Genomic DNA, 16,259 nt, shown 5'->3' with positions numbered 1-16,259 from the left:
ACTGAAGATCTAAATTCAAGTTGACCTATCATTCAGTACATTCAGAATCTTAATATTTAATACGCATGCGCTCTTATGTAATATTATTTTTTTTTATTCTGCGCGTACACCATACAAATTTAACAAATAAATAAATCATTGGAAATGTGTACTCGCGCCAAACAATTTTGTAATTTTTAATTATTTATTTAAAAAATTACATACTTTCCAATAATAATAAATAATTTATTTACCAAAAATTATATACACAATTCAGTACATAAATTTGCGCATGATGAATTTTCTAAAATAATTAGAAAATTTCATTTGATCTGAGTATCAATAAATCCTTTGATAAAAAAATAAAATTTCAATTATTTGTTAAATTGAAAAAAAATTAACAATAAAATATAAACTGAAATAATCCGCAAAAAATTAAGAATGTAGCAGACATCAGACAAATTTAAAATTATAATTAAAAAAATAATATTTATAAAAAATGCACTTATTGATTTCAAAATTTTTTAAATGCGCGTTTTTTTAAAGTTTTATTTAATTAATTATTTACTCTATTTATTAAAAATTTCAAATTTGTCTGATGCCTGCTACATTTACACTCATAAAATCTTTTGCGGCTGGTGCTGATAAAAAAAGTTGTCTCCTAATAATTTATTGATATTGACGAGTGACCTACAGTCACTACATGACCGCCTAAGTATTACTACCAAACTTATTAAATATAATTTAAATTTAATTGTTTATTGAAATCTTACTAATTTACTCTAAAATATTTGATTTGTTTTTATTATCATTGAAGTTTAATAAGACAAATCTTGTCATTAACTCGCAAACTTATTGATCTTGATAATTGTATAATTATGGGATTCTAAAAAAAATCTACACCGTCAAATTTTTTTTTTATTAGTCGTCTAATATATTTTTTTTCAGGGATACCAAATTAAATTTGTTTAATTTTTATTAATATAGAAGACATGGCATGGACTGAATTTTTCTTATTCTCTGTTAATTATATATATAATAGTTAAATATATACTCAGTCATATTCAGTGACAGAATAATTAAAATATTAATTTATTTATTTAAAGAAAATAAATCCGATCGTGTTTTTTCCCGCGTGATTTAAATGCAATTCGAATGATATAGATAAATTAATTCATCTCGATTCTTGACAATAAAGGACAGTTTAAACCATAAAAAAGCACAAATTAAAGTCAAGACTTTTTCAACGATACCAAATTTAATAACATTAACTAATTCTGTCATGTTCTGATTAAGAAGAATGATTTAATCCATGCTAAGTGTATGTATATATATATATGAGTCGTCAAATTGTTTTGAATCATTTCAAATCATTTTTCTTAATCAGAGAAAGATACGGCTGGAACAAAATTTTCCATATTTTCTTAATAATGTAGATTGTTATTATTATTATTATTTTGTTTTTATAGATAATTACACATAACATATTATACAATATAGCATTTTATATAATACGTAATTATTTAATAATTTAAAAAAAAATTATTTACATCAATTTTTTAAAAAATATTTCAGTTAATGAAACCGAAAATAAAAAAAAATCTTTTACATATCAGACGTGCTCCATTTGTAGGCTTCTTCTTGAACAGCAACACGAGCATTCTTAGCCTCGAACCATTTCTTTTCATAACCATTACTTCGATCAACACCATCCCAACGATAGCCTGGCTTTATACCAAACCGATTGGGCGTATAAGAGCCTTGATAACTTGGTTTGTCTGGTTGTCTTTTGCCTTCTTTTATTTGTTTTTCTTTTATAAAGTTCAGCATGGGATCTCCTTCTCGTTCCTCTGCTCTTTGGAGAGCATCAAGATCAGCATCATCAGCATACCTGGCCAATGGTTTAGTCATCTCATATGAATCCTGTTTCAATTTTTCAGCCCGGTCATCAACTTGCTTAAGTCCTCGTCCCCATTTAGAATATTTATCATTTATTTCTTGCTGACGTTTTTCTTTTTCTAGACGTTCCAATTCTTCAGCTTTTAAATCACGTCGTTTACCAGTTTTTCGGTCTCTCATTACTGGAGCTTGACCATATCCACTTACTTCAGCACTCATATTATTAAACACTTCTTTTTCTTTTTGTTTATGAGCTACAGTTTCTTCTCTTAATCCTGCAGCATCTTGTAAGCCAGCAGTTTTACCATCCAAAGTCTTTTTTAATCGACCATCAGCATCTGAACTTGAAGGTGGTGGTGTATTTTTACTCCGTCCTGATTCATGACGTCGAGATGAATGTTTGTGATCATGTCTAAATTTTCTTGATTCATGTGAATGATGCTTTGATTTTTCATGACTCAAATTTAATTCTGACCTGTGATTTGTCTGTTTTGACTCACGTGAGTGATGCTTTGATTTTCTAGGAGGACTCAAATCTAAATCTGAATCATGTCTCGTCTGATTTGACTCCCGTGAATTATTACTGGACTTCCTGGGAAGATTTAAATCCGAATCGGAATCATCTCTCGTTTGTTTTCTTTCACGTGAATTATTTTTCGATTTTCTAGAAGGACTCAAATTGAAATCCGAATATCTCGCGTGTCTTGAATCAGATTCTGAATTAAATCTTGAATGTCGATCATGTTTACTCTTTCTTTCACGTGAAGATTTATGAGACACTCTTGGTACGTCTAAATCAGAATCATATTCAGTTTGTTGGGAAGTTTTTACTGAATTCTTCCTGTCATGTGAAGATCTAGGTGGACTTATATCAGAATGTCTTTTAGATTTACTTGATCGTTTGTCATTTTTTGAATCTGACTGTGAAGATGAGTCAGAGTCAGACCGACTTCTATGTCGCTTACGAGATTTATTATGCTTTGATGTTGACTGTTTAATAGAACGCAGTTGCTCTTTTTCAGTTGAATCATTTCTATCATGATTCGTTAATTTATTACTCAAGTGTTCTTGAGTATTATTCCTTGATACTTTGTCATAACTATCATTGCTATCACAATTATTTCTATTTGAACTGACAGCTACATTTCCATCACCATCATCAGCTATTATTTTCCACTTCTTTTTATCAGCAAAGTCAACTGGTCCACGTTCATCAATGACACCAACTATCATTGGAGCATCTTCTGTTGCATTGATAATGTCATATTCTGCATCGTCCATAGGACGTATATTTTCCAAGTTGATGTCGTCATCAATGACTGTTACTCTAAAAAAAAATATTTAATCTCATTAAAATTATATAAAAAAAATAATTAATAAATAAATAAATAAATTGAAACTTTATAATTAATTTTGATAGAAAAAGTTATGAACAATTTTATGAAATTACAAAATTTAAACATTTATGTTTTATTTACGTTGATAAAATAAAAGTAAACATAACCTAATACACGAGTAAAATTTATCAGTGTAAAATATAAATAAAATTCTTACCTTGGATTTTTAATTTTCAACTTTTTTTTAGTTTTACTTTTTTTATCACCACCACTTTTGAGATATTTTTTTAAATACTCTTTTTGACTTATTTTTTTAGTTTCCATTATTATTGTAATTTATATACCTATATATTGATATATATATTTTACCTCATGTATATTCAGTTCGGAGGTTCGACGGTTGGAGCGTTTGTGGCAACTAAAGTATCGACTTGAAAGAACCGACTTCAGGTTTACATTTAAATTTTGTAAAATGCGACAGAGGACCGAAGAAACCCGAAGTCAATTTTTTTATCAGCACGACTATTTTTTTTTTCAAATTTCTCCATCTAATTTGTGATTCATCTGGTTGTTAAAAAAAAATTGTTAAGGTAGCAAAGAAGCTACAATTTGAAATCAAAATGGAATATGATCTTGGAGTTCGAGGACAATTGGAAATTTTCGGATTTTTTTTTAACAAATCAATTACAAAAGAAAAAAAACTGAAGATATGCACAGAAAATAAAAGAAAACTACAGGTGCGCGTTTTAAAATATTTTTATTATTATGATTTAATAATTACAATCAGTTGATAATTAAAGGCAGGTATACGACCTAGCCATAAACGACCCCACCAAAAATAAAACCCTACTCAATTGAAGTCAGCCGCATCATACCTATCTACTCTCTTAAAATGAACCAGTGAAATTTCACTGATTCTCCAGTGAAATCCACTGGTTGAATCAGTGGACTAAGATAATCGCTTGGCTCACTGGTTGAACCAGTGATTCGCCGGTACACTGTTAAAAATAATTAAAAAATTACAATACAAAAGGAATTGAATTTTCATAACTAGATATTTGAATTGTATTTTCAATCAAAAAAGCTTTAAATTTAATATACATAATTTAATAATCAAGTTGGTATTCAAAATTAAGAAAAAAAATATGAATTTTAATAAACGTACTTAGTGTTAATTTGAAAATTCAAAAACGTATATTTTAAATTCTATATCCCTCGCGGATTCGGGGTTACTGTGAAATCACAGTGAAATCACAGTGAAATCAATTTTACCGTAAGTTTACTGTGTATTGATGGTAATTTCATAGTGAATTCACAGTCGTTTTGTGCCATTTCGTCACTCTGGTTATATAGTAATTTTACAGTAATTTTATGGTAGTTCCATAGTGATTTCACTTGTGATTCTTTTGTAGGTTTAGAATTAAATTACCATACTTTCATGATAATTTTACTGTCGATCAGCTATCGATTTATGGTAACCCAACAATGGTAACACTGAGGCTTTATCATGGGTTCACAGTCAGTTTATCGTGATTTCACTACGAATTCACTGTGATTCCATAGTAATCTGATAGTGTTAACTCTGTGACTTTACAATAGTTTCACAGTCAGTTCATAGTAGTTTAACCATGAATTTACCGTGATCCCATGACAACCTAGTAGTATTAGCACTGTGACTCTATGATATTTTCACAGCAAATTATTCGCGTTTTCTCCATGATTTCACTCTACTTTGATAGTGATCTGATACGGTACATCTATCATTAATCCAATTTCAAAATCAAAATTTGAATTTTTAATGTCATTAATCGATCGAAATGGAATTGAAAAAAAAAATAATATCAATTATTTCATAAATGCTCCTATAATTGTTTGTAAGTTTAGCAAATATTTTGGCACATATGTATTTTATTTATTATAAATTTAGCTATTTTAGGAATTTCCGAGCGAAACTTTATCTGTAATTATCTAATTTAGTTAATTTTATAAAAGCTTAAGACGGTAAAATTCTTCAGAATTATAAAAAAAAATAAATAAATAAAAAAATTGAATAACTTTTTTTTTAAAACTGTATAAATTGAATTTAAACTACTGCAAAAAATAAAGAGAACATCATTTAGATTAATATTTCAATAGTAAATATTTATTATTTATCATAATTTAGAATAAAATATTCTTCAGTTCAGAAAACTTGATGATTTACAAATGAAGGCAAACATTTTTTTTTTTATGAATATCGTATTCTTTTAATTTTATAGTATTTAATAAAATAATTTTTCTTATAACTTAGTCTTGAGTATATATAGTATTGAATAGCATCAAGTAACAGATTAAATATTTAGTTCCGAATGCGTGTGGTGGCCGAGTGGGCTAAAGTACATGACTTAAGCTGCTCTTCAATCGAAGGGTCGGCAGTTCGAGTCCCATCGTACGTTAAAAAAAAATAAAATTCCTTCTTTACCGAGGGTAAAAAATAGCATTTAATTCTCCAGAGGAATTACATGAAGTCATACAAAGGGATAATAAATAATTTTTTTAAACAAGAAAAATTATTTATAGAAAAACCAAGATTAGGATTATTGTTGCTATTATAATATTATTATTAATTTTATTATTATTATCTTTGAATCAATAAATATAGGATCTCAATATTGCCCCTAAATCTCGATGAAAACTAAGCAGATCCAGGATTAAATGATTAAGAAATCACAGTAATATTACTGTCAATTCACAGCGATATTATTGTGATTTCACGAAGAATCTATAGTAAGACTGCTGTGAAATCACTGTATGATCACGGTATTATTACTGAGAAAGCATGACTGAAGCACTGCAGATCCAGCATAAACTGATAGTGAAATCACTGTAAATACACAGTGAGACTACTGTCAACTTACAGCTATACTACTGTAAATTGACTGTTATACTATTGTGATTCTACTATGAATCGATGGTGAAATCATCATAAAATTACCATCGGATGATAATTATCACACAGTAAGCAAATGGCACAAAGTTACAGTGATTTCACTGTCATTTCACTATGGGTTCACTATCTTTCCACTATGATTTCACCGAAATTTCACCATGATTTCGGAGTAATCCCGAGTCCGCGAGGGATGGAATTAGTAATGAAATTTCAAGCACAAATGTATGTGTTCATTGCGTTATATACAATCTTTGAAAATTCAAACAATTTTTTTTACAGTGTATACTATATAAATACACTGGTCACAGAGATTAAGAGATAGAAAAAAAATCCGAAATTTTTGGGTGATTTTCAACATGCTGTAACTCGGTAAAAAATGGTCGTATAAAAAAAATAAAAAAAGCAAATTGTAGCCTCAAGTTTCTAGTTTTCAGATCTGGACCTCAAAATTTTTTATCATGTACGGTTCCGGAGTAATCATAAGAAAACCAACGAAAAAAAAATTTCCAAAATTTTTGCTGGTCTTTCAATACCTCTATGGGCGACAGTAAATTTTTTTGAATAATCCGACTATCTGACTTTTCTCGGAAATTTTATGCCCTTTAATTTGGTGGCCTTAAAAAGTCTCTACGACGATTTGGCGCCGAGTTATCATTGATCAAAGCAAAAAAGTCCATTTTGGCTTTGATAATCAATAACTCCGGATGTATTGGTCGTACAGAGAATAGAAGCAGGGTTTTGAAAACTGGAAAACATTCTCTATAAGGCAAAATTAGTGGCATTTGATAGAAAAATTTTTTTTAAAGCGATATTGTTTGGTAAAAAACAGGTCAAAATTCACAAATTTAAGGATATTTGGAAATCTTGCTATAACTTTGGATATAACGGATAAACAAAGGATATCTTCGACTTTTTTTCAACCTTTAAGTGTCCTGAAAAAACCCTGAAAATTTCAAATCGCTGCGATTTTTCTTTCTTAGTGCCCCGAAGCTTTAAATTTATCGATTTTGTCAAAAATCACCATAATTGGTAGTTTCTCGGTTTTTGTTCATTTTTTCGATTTGAAAATGGTTTTTTTACCGATAATCTCCATTTCTTTGATCAAAAAGATCGATAATCAAAAAAAATTTTGAAAAAAAATTTTCAAAATTTTTCAAAATTTTTTTTTGTTGTATCTGCAATGATTTATCATTGTTAAAAAAAATTCCTAAAATTTTTTTTACCGCCGGCATTAGAGTTACCCAAAGGTTATGTTTGTTAAGTTGACATTTGAAGCAGATGCAGTTACAGTGGTAAAAAAAATTTTAGGAATTTTTTTTAACAATGATAAATCATTGCAGATACAACAAAAAAAAATTTTGAAAAAAAAAAAATTTTTTTTCAAAATTTTTTTTGATTATCGATCTTTTTGATTAAAGAAATGGAGATTATCGGTAAAAAAACCATTTTCAAATCGAAAAAATGAACAAAAACCGAGAAACTACCAATTATGGTGATTTTTGACAAAATCGATAAATTTAAAGCTTCGGGGCACTAAGAAAGAAAAATCGCAGCGATTTGAAATTTTCAGGGTTTTTTCAGGACACTTAAAGGTTGAAAAAAAGTCGAAGATATCCTTTGTTTATCCGTTATATCCAAAGTTATAGCAAGATTTCCAAATATCCTTAAATTTGTGAATTTTGACCTGTTTTTTACCAAACAATATCGCTTTAAAAAAAATTTTTCTATCAAATGCCACTAATTTTGCCTTATAGAGAATGTTTTCCAGTTTTCAAAACCCTGCTTCTATTCTCTGTACGACCAATACATCCGGAGTTATTGATTATCAAAGCCAAAATGGACTTTTTTGCTTTGATCAATGATAACTCGGCGCCAAATCGTCGTAGAGACTTTTTAAGGCCACCAAATTAAAGGGCATAAAATTTCCGAGAAAAGTCAGATAGTCGGATTATTCAAAAAAATTTACTGTCGCCCATAGAGGTATTGAAAGACCAGCAAAAATTTTGGAAATTTTTTTTTCGTTGGTTTTCTTATGATTACTCCGGAACCGTACATGATAAAAAATTTTGAGGTCCAGATCTGAAAACTAGAAACTTGAGGCTACAATTTGCTTTTTTTATTTTTTTTATACGACCATTTTTTACCGAGTTACAGCATGTTGAAAATCACCTAAAAATTTCGGATTTTTTTTCTATCCCTTAATTTCTGTGACCAGTGTATAAAGAATTTTCTTTAATCAAATCAAATAGGTTAGATGAATTTTATTTTATTATAAAAGTTTATTTAAAAACAAAGTGAACTAAAAGAGTCTTAATAACAATTATATTTAATTATAAATTATTTAGATGATCTTGAAGTTAGCAGACAACTAGTAATTTTCGGTTTTTTTTTTCAGCAAATCAATTACAAAAAATCAAAAACCAAAAATATGCACTCGTAGAAAATTTTAAAAACTACAGGTGCAATTATTTCAAATATTTTTTTTTTTTAATAATTTATTGTTTGAAAAAAAATCAAAAAATTATTGGACGTCGGCTAACTTCAGTATCATTTATTTAGTAATAAAATAAATAATATTTATTAGGAATTATAAAAATTTAATTTATTTTCAATATGAGCTGTTTGCTGTTGAGTTCTGATGGCAGCAGCACAAAAATGTTCTTTAAATTTGGAACTGGAAAAGTTCTCTATAATTGAACAAAAAAATTTTTTTTTTTTTTAAATTGAGTTCAAGTTTTGTCATAGTATCATCATCCTTAATAATTGGATTTAGATAATCCAGTAATTGCTGGATATTTAATTTTAAAATGTCATTCATTTTTGAGGTTAGCTCCAAGCTATTGAAATTACTCCAAAGTTATTTATTTTTATACTCGGTAAAAATTGTGTCATATAATTATGATTGTTATATAAAAGTTAGATGAAATATTACATGAAGATAATAAATAAATATTATTTACTTATGACACAATAAAAGACTTAAATATACAAATGTACAGAATGCTGCTGTACTCGCGCGCTTACATATTTCAGTTCACTGGTTGAAAACAGTGAGCGCGACATTCACTGATTCAACCAGTGAAATTCACTGGTTTAACCAGTGACTAAAAGTTCACTGGTTGAATCAGTGGAATTTCACTGGTTCATTTTAAGAGAGTAGAAAATTCCCGCTCCAATAAAATATTCTACCATCTCAAAATCTCTACCAATGAAAAAATCTACTATGATATAATCACTACCAGAAAAAAACTCTACCAAGTTGCATTTATGAATAAACCCTACCGTTTGAAAATCCCTACCATCAACTTTAAAACATATATTTACAGACAATATATTTATTTTTAATTAATTGAGAATTATTTAGGAAGATTTAGGAATATAATTTAGACATTTTTTGCACATGTTAGAAAATATAATTAACACGATTTTTTCGTTAGTTAATAGGAAACTATTTGGGAAGAAAGTTATGAATTGTTTTGGTTTTATAATCCCAAATGCTAATTATTCATTAATTAGTCCTAAATAATAAAGTCATATTCCTAAATCTTCCCAAATGATTCCCAATTAATTAAAAATAAATTTAATGTCTGTAAAATATACATTCTAAAGTTGATAGTAGGGATTTTCAAACGGTAGAACTTATTCATAAAGTGGTCCCAGTAAGAGAATGCACCTCGGAAATTGCCCCCACCACCGAACATTTATGAATTGCGCATGCGCACAGAAAAGTGGGAGAACATTTAACACATAAAACACCCAGAGTGGGAGTAAAAACCGATGACACCCGAGGTGCATTCTCTTGTTGGGATGACAATAAATGCAACTTGGTAGTGATTATATCATGGTAGATTTTTTCATTGGTAGAGATTTTGAAATGGTAGATATTTTGTTGGAGCGGGAATTTTCTAGGTAGGTATGATGCGGCTGACTTCAATTGGGTAGGGTCTTATTTTTGGTAGGGTCGCTTATGGCTAGGCCGTATACCTGCCCTTTTAACCCTTCAGCACCCGCGTTAGAACAACGTAAAACATTACCCGCGTGATGAGAAAAAGTCTCACGCTTCGGCGCATCGTAAATTTTAAGTCAAATAAAACAAAAATATTATGCACTTTCCCGATAATGACGTAATTATAATTTATTTGAATATTTCGCTTGTTTTTATTTTTAAATTTTCTATAATGTACTTGTTTTTTAGTTTTTAATTTTGTAAGCAATGACAGGCTTAACGGCTGAAAAAAACGGCGGTGATTGCCGAAAAGATTCGGAACTGCCCGAACTGAGCCAAACCGTATTAATTTTTATGCCTTACTTTACTCGCGTGATGAGAAAAAGTCTCATTGCTTTTTAAAATAAATCTTTTAAAAATATTTTTTATGTTCGAAATAATTTTTTAATTTCAAAATCATAAAAAGCATAAAATTTCATTAAGATAAAAAAAATTTCACTAGGTCATTCCATTTGAAATTACTTAGAAAAAAATATTAGAAGGCAAGTGTGAGAAAAAAACTCATAGCGCGGGTGCTGAAGGGTTAACATTACGTTCGAACGGTTCGGACTCCTGTGTGTTATAACCTGTCAATTGGTCATCGAACGTTTATAAAAAAAGAAAAGGTAACGTGTGTTTAATTTACGTACATTAAAAACTAATTAAAGTTTTTTCTATTTAACAATAAAAGATAAATGGAAATATTTATAAAAATTGCTATGAATGAAAATAGTAGATTACATACCTAGGCCAATAAAATAAGAAAAGTTTCAGATCACATGTAATGGTTGGCCGAGGCTGACAAACATGTGGTCTGAGGCTTTCTTTTTTACTGGCCAAGGTGTGTATACTATTTTTCTGCTCGACGGAGCCGGAAAGTTGCAACTTCGTTCAGGGCAGCGGCCCAAAAGTTGCCACTTTCCGACCGGAGGGCAGAAAAATATTTAAAAAAATTAAATTATTTTTTTTTAAATTTACAAATTCCAATATGGATTCCCATAGAATCTTACGTTGATTTTTTGTTGATAGAATTTTCTGCTACAAAACAACTTTATTTTATAAGATTGAAATTAGCAAACAGCCAACAATTTTAAAATCTTTGAATTTTCAAATTTAATATTAATAAAAAAATATTTGAAATATTCAAATTATTAATTTAAAAGTAAAAAATCTGTCCGCTGACTGTACTATCATGTTTTTATTTTCTACACAGAAAAAAAAAGGATTTCTCATAGCATAAAAAATATTTTTTTTTGGTGAATTGAAGAAAAAAAATTTCTTGGCGCAGGAAAAATTTTTTGCGCCAAGAAATCCTATTTTTCTGTGGATTCGGAGTTAAAAATTTTTATCAAGTTCAAAGCCATTCATGTAATTAATCAAAACAGATGAAATACTTTTTTTTTATATTCCCTGAGTTTTGTTATCAAAAAATGTTTTTTTTTATACTCTTGGGTCAAAAAAATAACTTGATTTTTGCGTAGTTTTAAAAATTAAAATTAAATCAAGTCTAACAAGACAAAAACAAGTCAAGATCAAGTTCTTTTTTTATGAATGAGAAACATATTTTAAGATACCCTCGCAGATTTGAATCACGGTGGAAACACGGTGGGTTTGTTCCATTTCACCACTGTGATTACGCGGTGTATTCACCGTGATTCAAATCTGCGAGGGTATGAAAAAACATTTGGCTTTGACTTATTTTTGACTAAGTTGTCTAACTTAGTACCGATTTACGCCAATAACTAGATCTAATTAAAGTCACGTTATCTTGGTTTTGACTTAGTTGACTCAAATTTTTAAGTTGAAAAAGTCGTATTAAAGTTAAAAGTAAGTAAAGCTAAAATCAAGTTAACTGAGTCAATTACAAGTCAAAAAAGTCGAAATCAAGTTATTTTTTTAGCCGGGGCTAATAGCTAAAGCTTCATTTTTTGTAGTATTCAAAAAATTTCGATAAATATCGTTTATTTTATCATCAACTCCAACGAATTTATAATTTTTTAATATTTTTTATAATTCTTAATAATTTTTCAGGTCAACGACAAAATTTTGTGGCATCATTAAATTATATTACAATTGGTAAGAAAATAGATTTTATTCGGATTAAAATAAGAAAATTATCTATAATTTTTATTTTTACACCAGAAATGACAACTAGGAGAACTAATGAAAAGTTACCGTCCCAAATGGCGGTAACGGAAGAACCACCAAGTAAAAAAACTATCTGTTTCAAACTCCGTAATAAAATACCAGAAGAAGAAAAGGATATTGATATTAAACCAATATTACCTATTCCTGTTGCGATTAGAAACGAACTCATCAAAGCACTTAATTCTTTTTTAAATGAAAAAATTGGCGTTAATGTTAATCAAGAATCTTCTCCACCAGCTCTACATTTAGCCGCCCAAACAGAAAACTCAGAAGTAATTAATGAGTCAGTTGACTATAAAGACGACATTGGCATTATCGATAGAAATGAAATAGATTTGGATCTTGCTATTCAACGCGGTGACAAAGCCATGGTCGAAATACTTCTGGAATCCAAAAAAAATGAAGGAAAAGGAAACGTAAGAGCTGAAGGTTTTCTGACACCTCTCGATGAGGCTATCAAGTCCGGTAACTTTGAGATATTTCAACTATTGATAAACTCTGGAGTGGATATCAAAAATATTATTCGTGAAGGTACTCCACTGCACTACACAGCCAAAAATAATGCTGTCGAAATAGCTGAGTATTTAATTGCCCAAGGTGCTGATGTTAATACTTTCATTACAAAAGGTCCGAGGCCATTTTACCGAACCGCGCCATTACACGTCGCCATTAATTGTGGAAGTTTTGAAGTAGCTCAATTACTAATAAATAGCCAAGCCAACGTTCACACTACGACAGGATGGAATATAACACCATTAGACTTAGCGATCGAAAAAGGCAATTATCGGATATTCAAATTATTAGTTGACTCCGGAGCGACTGTGGATTTGTCCTTCAAAAATACGAATCGATCACATTGGGCAGCTTATCATAATTCATTGGAAATCGCTCAGTATTTATTTTCCATAGGAGATGATATTCATTATAATTGCTTCTGCAGACGGTCGGACTTTTATCAGTATACTCCATTACATGTTGCTATTCAGCGAGAAAGTGTCAAAGTTGCTCGATTCCTAATTAGCAAAGGTGCTGATGTTAACATTTGTGGAAAAAACGGCGAAACACCGCTTACAATTGCCATTGAAAAAAAGAATTCTGAACTATTCCAGTTACTGTTAGATACTGGAGCTGAAATAAATGATTGTCCGGATAAAGTTTTACCTTTACATCAAGCTGTCGCTGTAAGTAATGACGACGTTACGAAATTTTTGCTCGAACGTGGAGTTGATGTTAATGTAATTTGTAAATGCCCAGTGTCTAAATATTCAGATTGCACGCCGCTGCAACTTGCAGTAAGCACAGAGAATTTGGAAATCGTAAATTTATTACTGAAACATAAAGCAGATGTTAATATTAGCACTAAAAAATTAGGATCAGTCATTGGAATAGCTGTGGATCAAAATAATTATGAGTTGAGTGAGTTGTTATTGAAAGCTGGTGCAGATATTAATGAACCTTTGAATATGACACTGTTACATAGAGCTGTCGGTGCAAACAATTATCGTATAGCTAACGATTCAATTAAACGCGGTGCAGATGTGAATGCGATTAATGGATCTAAAGCTTCACAGTACTACTCACCATTACAAATTTCAATTATGAATGCGGATAGAAAACTCTTAAGATTGATTCTTAACAAACCGGCAAAATTTGATGATGAAGAATTTGAAGAAACTCCACTTGTAGAAAGTGGTAATATGAAAATGGTTGAGCTTTTGCTTAAAAATGGTGCCGAAGTAAATGCAATTAATGATTCTGGTGAAACATTTCTTATCGTAGCTGTTAAAAAAGATAGTTTGGAGTTGGTTAAAATTCTAATCAATGCCGGAGCTCAGGTGAATTTAAGTAATGACGAAAATTATTTACCATTACACTGGGCTGTTAGGCGTAGCAACTATAGTACGACCAAATATTTAATCGAACAAGGAGCTGAAATTAATAGTATTCGCCAAGATAAAACGCCATTGACTATTGCTTGTTACAATGGAAGAAAAGATATCGTTGAGCTTTTGATTAAAAGTGGAGCTATCATTGATGATAAAAGATTAAATATGACAGCTCTCGGCATAGCTTGTGAGCAGGCTAATTTCGATTTAGTTGAGTTACTAGTAAGCTTTGGAGCGAGTGTTGATCTTCGTTCCTGTAATGTGACTCCGTTATGTTGGGCGGTTCTTATGAAACATTTCAAAATTACTAAGTATTTAGTTGATCATGGAGTTGAAGATATTGACGCTGGTTCGCGGAGTACTACTCCATTGCACTTAGCAATTGGAAATCAAGACCTAAAAATAGTTGAACTCTTACTTGAACACGGAGCTACAGTTAATATTGTCAAAAACTATGGTACAACAGCTCTTGGATTGGCTATTAAGACTAGTAATTTGGAATTAGTCGAATTGATATTACATGCTGAGGGTACAGATATAAATGCTCCGTGTTACGAGAATCGAAGGCCATTAGAAATTGTAGCGCAAGATCACAATGTAGCTTTGATGAAGCTTTTAATTAATCATCGAGCTCATATTGATTTTATAACTAAAGAAAACCTGAAATTTATTTTTCATGTTTTACACGTAGGAAATATCGAAATGCTCAAGCTAATATTATCTAAAAATGTTGACATTAATTGCAGGAATTTTAATAATGAAACACTTTTAGTTGCTGCTATTAGACAGAGATCATTTGAAAAAACTGAATTTATACTTATGAGAGAAGATTTTGTCAATATTAATGATGTCTCCCAGGGCGAGTCTGCGCTTCATGAAGCTGGTAAATTCGGAGCGGAAAATCGGTTGATATTGAATCTTTTATTAAATGCTGGAGTTGATGTTAATCTTGTAAATAAATCCAATCAGACGGCTGTAAATACAACAAATTTTGAGAGAAACAAAAAAATTATTAGAGAGCACATGGTAAAATTAAAGGCCGCTGGTTGGTCTTTAACTAATCAAAATTTAATGGCAATCATCGAAAAAAGATTGGACGATTTTTTTATTGATTGTTTAAAAGAAATAGAACTGATGAAAAATATGAAAATTGATCAGACTATCATGAGTTACTACGATGTTTTGCGCATTAATTACCATGAAATCGCGGTTAAATTAAGTAATTTTAACGATGGATCTTTAAATGAAAAAGAGTTGCAGTTACAATTCCCTTTGTATGGTCAGATAATTTACTATCGTTTATTTAAAAGCTTACAAAGAAATAAATTGCTAGGCATGAGCACTAATGTATTTGGTACATTACTTTCCGGTCAACTGCCGTTTGATATTATAAGAGCAATTAATCCTTATTTAAATAATAGAGATCTCAAAATGTTATCTCAGTGCTAAAAAGTAATTTATTTTTCGTTTCTGTCCTTAACTCACTATTCTCCAATAAAAATTTTTCAAAAAATAGAAAAATTTGAATTTGTAATACTAAAATTTATAAAATTACATTTATTCAAGTAATCAACTGATAAAATATTTTCTTATGTAAAACAATGTGTTTTATTCTTAAATGTGAAATAAATAAATCAATTTAAATCCGAGTTTGTATTTATTGTATTATAATATTTTATAAATGTATCAAAAAAAGTATAAGACAATGATTACAGGAAAATAAGTTGCTTGAGCAAGTTTTCATTGAAACTTTCATCATTTTTAAATATTATATTAATAATAAAAATAGTTTATAGATGAATCATTTTTGTATCTATACATTATTTGATCATTGATCAATTATGGCCATTTTTCATAAATATGAAAAGTAATTTCTCTATTCTTTACTCTAATTATCGTTAACTTTAAGGGCGTTCTCAGACAGTACCCTTTACTTTTTGAAAATACCCGCCACTTTTTAAAAATACTCAATGACTCAACTGTCATGAAAATTTTATTGATTAATTAATAAAAAATGAAAGCAGTTGTTGACAAAGGTCAAGTTAGCTGCGATATAAATTTAAAAAAGAAATTATTTACAACTGCTATTTATTAGG

At 29.6% G+C, this 16,259-nt stretch overlaps 2 protein-coding genes across 4 annotated transcripts; one reads left to right on the top strand and one right to left on the bottom strand.

Annotated features, from left to right (window-relative positions):
* Positions 1-484: 484 nt before the first annotated feature.
* Positions 485-3,643, bottom strand: LOC130663483 (BUD13 homolog). Its single transcript, XM_057462730.1, has 2 exons — positions 3,433-3,643; positions 485-3,205 (listed from the first exon to the last, which is right to left on the bottom strand). Exons 1-2 carry the CDS (start codon positions 3,537-3,539, stop codon positions 1,585-1,587), a joined length of 1,728 nt encoding a protein of 575 aa, XP_057318713.1. The 5' UTR covers positions 3,540-3,643; the 3' UTR covers positions 485-1,584.
* Positions 3,644-3,707: 64 nt separating this feature from the next.
* On the top strand, positions 3,708-15,792 carry LOC130663482 (ankyrin-1-like). Of its 3 annotated transcripts, none has more exons than XM_057462729.1 (3): positions 3,708-3,952; positions 12,161-12,205; positions 12,272-15,792. In XM_057462729.1, exon 3 carries the CDS (start codon positions 12,274-12,276, stop codon positions 15,610-15,612), a length of 3,339 nt encoding a protein of 1,112 aa, XP_057318712.1. In that variant the 5' UTR covers positions 3,708-3,952; positions 12,161-12,205; positions 12,272-12,273; the 3' UTR covers positions 15,613-15,792. The 3 variants fall into 3 exon arrangements, with proteins under 3 accessions (XP_057318712.1, XP_057318711.1, XP_057318710.1); XM_057462728.1 differs by lacking the exon at positions 3,708-3,952 and adding an exon at positions 10,417-10,755; XM_057462727.1 differs by lacking the exon at positions 3,708-3,952 and adding an exon at positions 10,922-10,970.
* Positions 15,793-16,259: the final 467 nt, after the last annotated feature.

The sequence above is a fragment of the Microplitis mediator genome, chromosome 2 (assembly GCF_029852145.1).
Source record: "Microplitis mediator isolate UGA2020A chromosome 2, iyMicMedi2.1, whole genome shotgun sequence".
Lineage (NCBI taxonomy): Eukaryota > Metazoa > Arthropoda > Insecta > Hymenoptera > Braconidae > Microplitis > Microplitis mediator.
The sequence above is the reverse complement of the archived record's forward strand: the minus strand, read 5'-3'. Positions and strand labels throughout refer to the sequence as shown.

What these genes read in the sequence shown, in the direction of transcription:
- LOC130663483 (XM_057462730.1), bottom strand. Translation starts at nt 3,539, where the DNA reads ATGGAAACTAAAAAAATAAGTCAAAAAGAGTATTTAAAAAAATATCTC. An exon ending in TTGAAAATTAAAAATCCAAG is followed by an intron (nt 3,206 to 3,432) that starts GTAAGAATTTTA and finishes ATTTTTTTTTAG; the next exon opens with AGTAACAGTCATTGATGACG.
- LOC130663482 (XM_057462727.1), top strand. Translation starts at nt 10,937, where the DNA reads ATGTGGTCTGAGGCTTTCTTTTTTACTGGCCAAG. An exon ending in TTTCTTTTTTACTGGCCAAG is followed by an intron (nt 10,971 to 12,160) that starts GTGTGTATACTA and finishes ATAATTTTTCAG; the next exon opens with GTCAACGACAAAATTTTGTG. An exon ending in ATTAAATTATATTACAATTG is followed by an intron (nt 12,206 to 12,271) that starts GTAAGAAAATAG and finishes TTTTTACACCAG; the next exon opens with AAATGACAACTAGGAGAACT.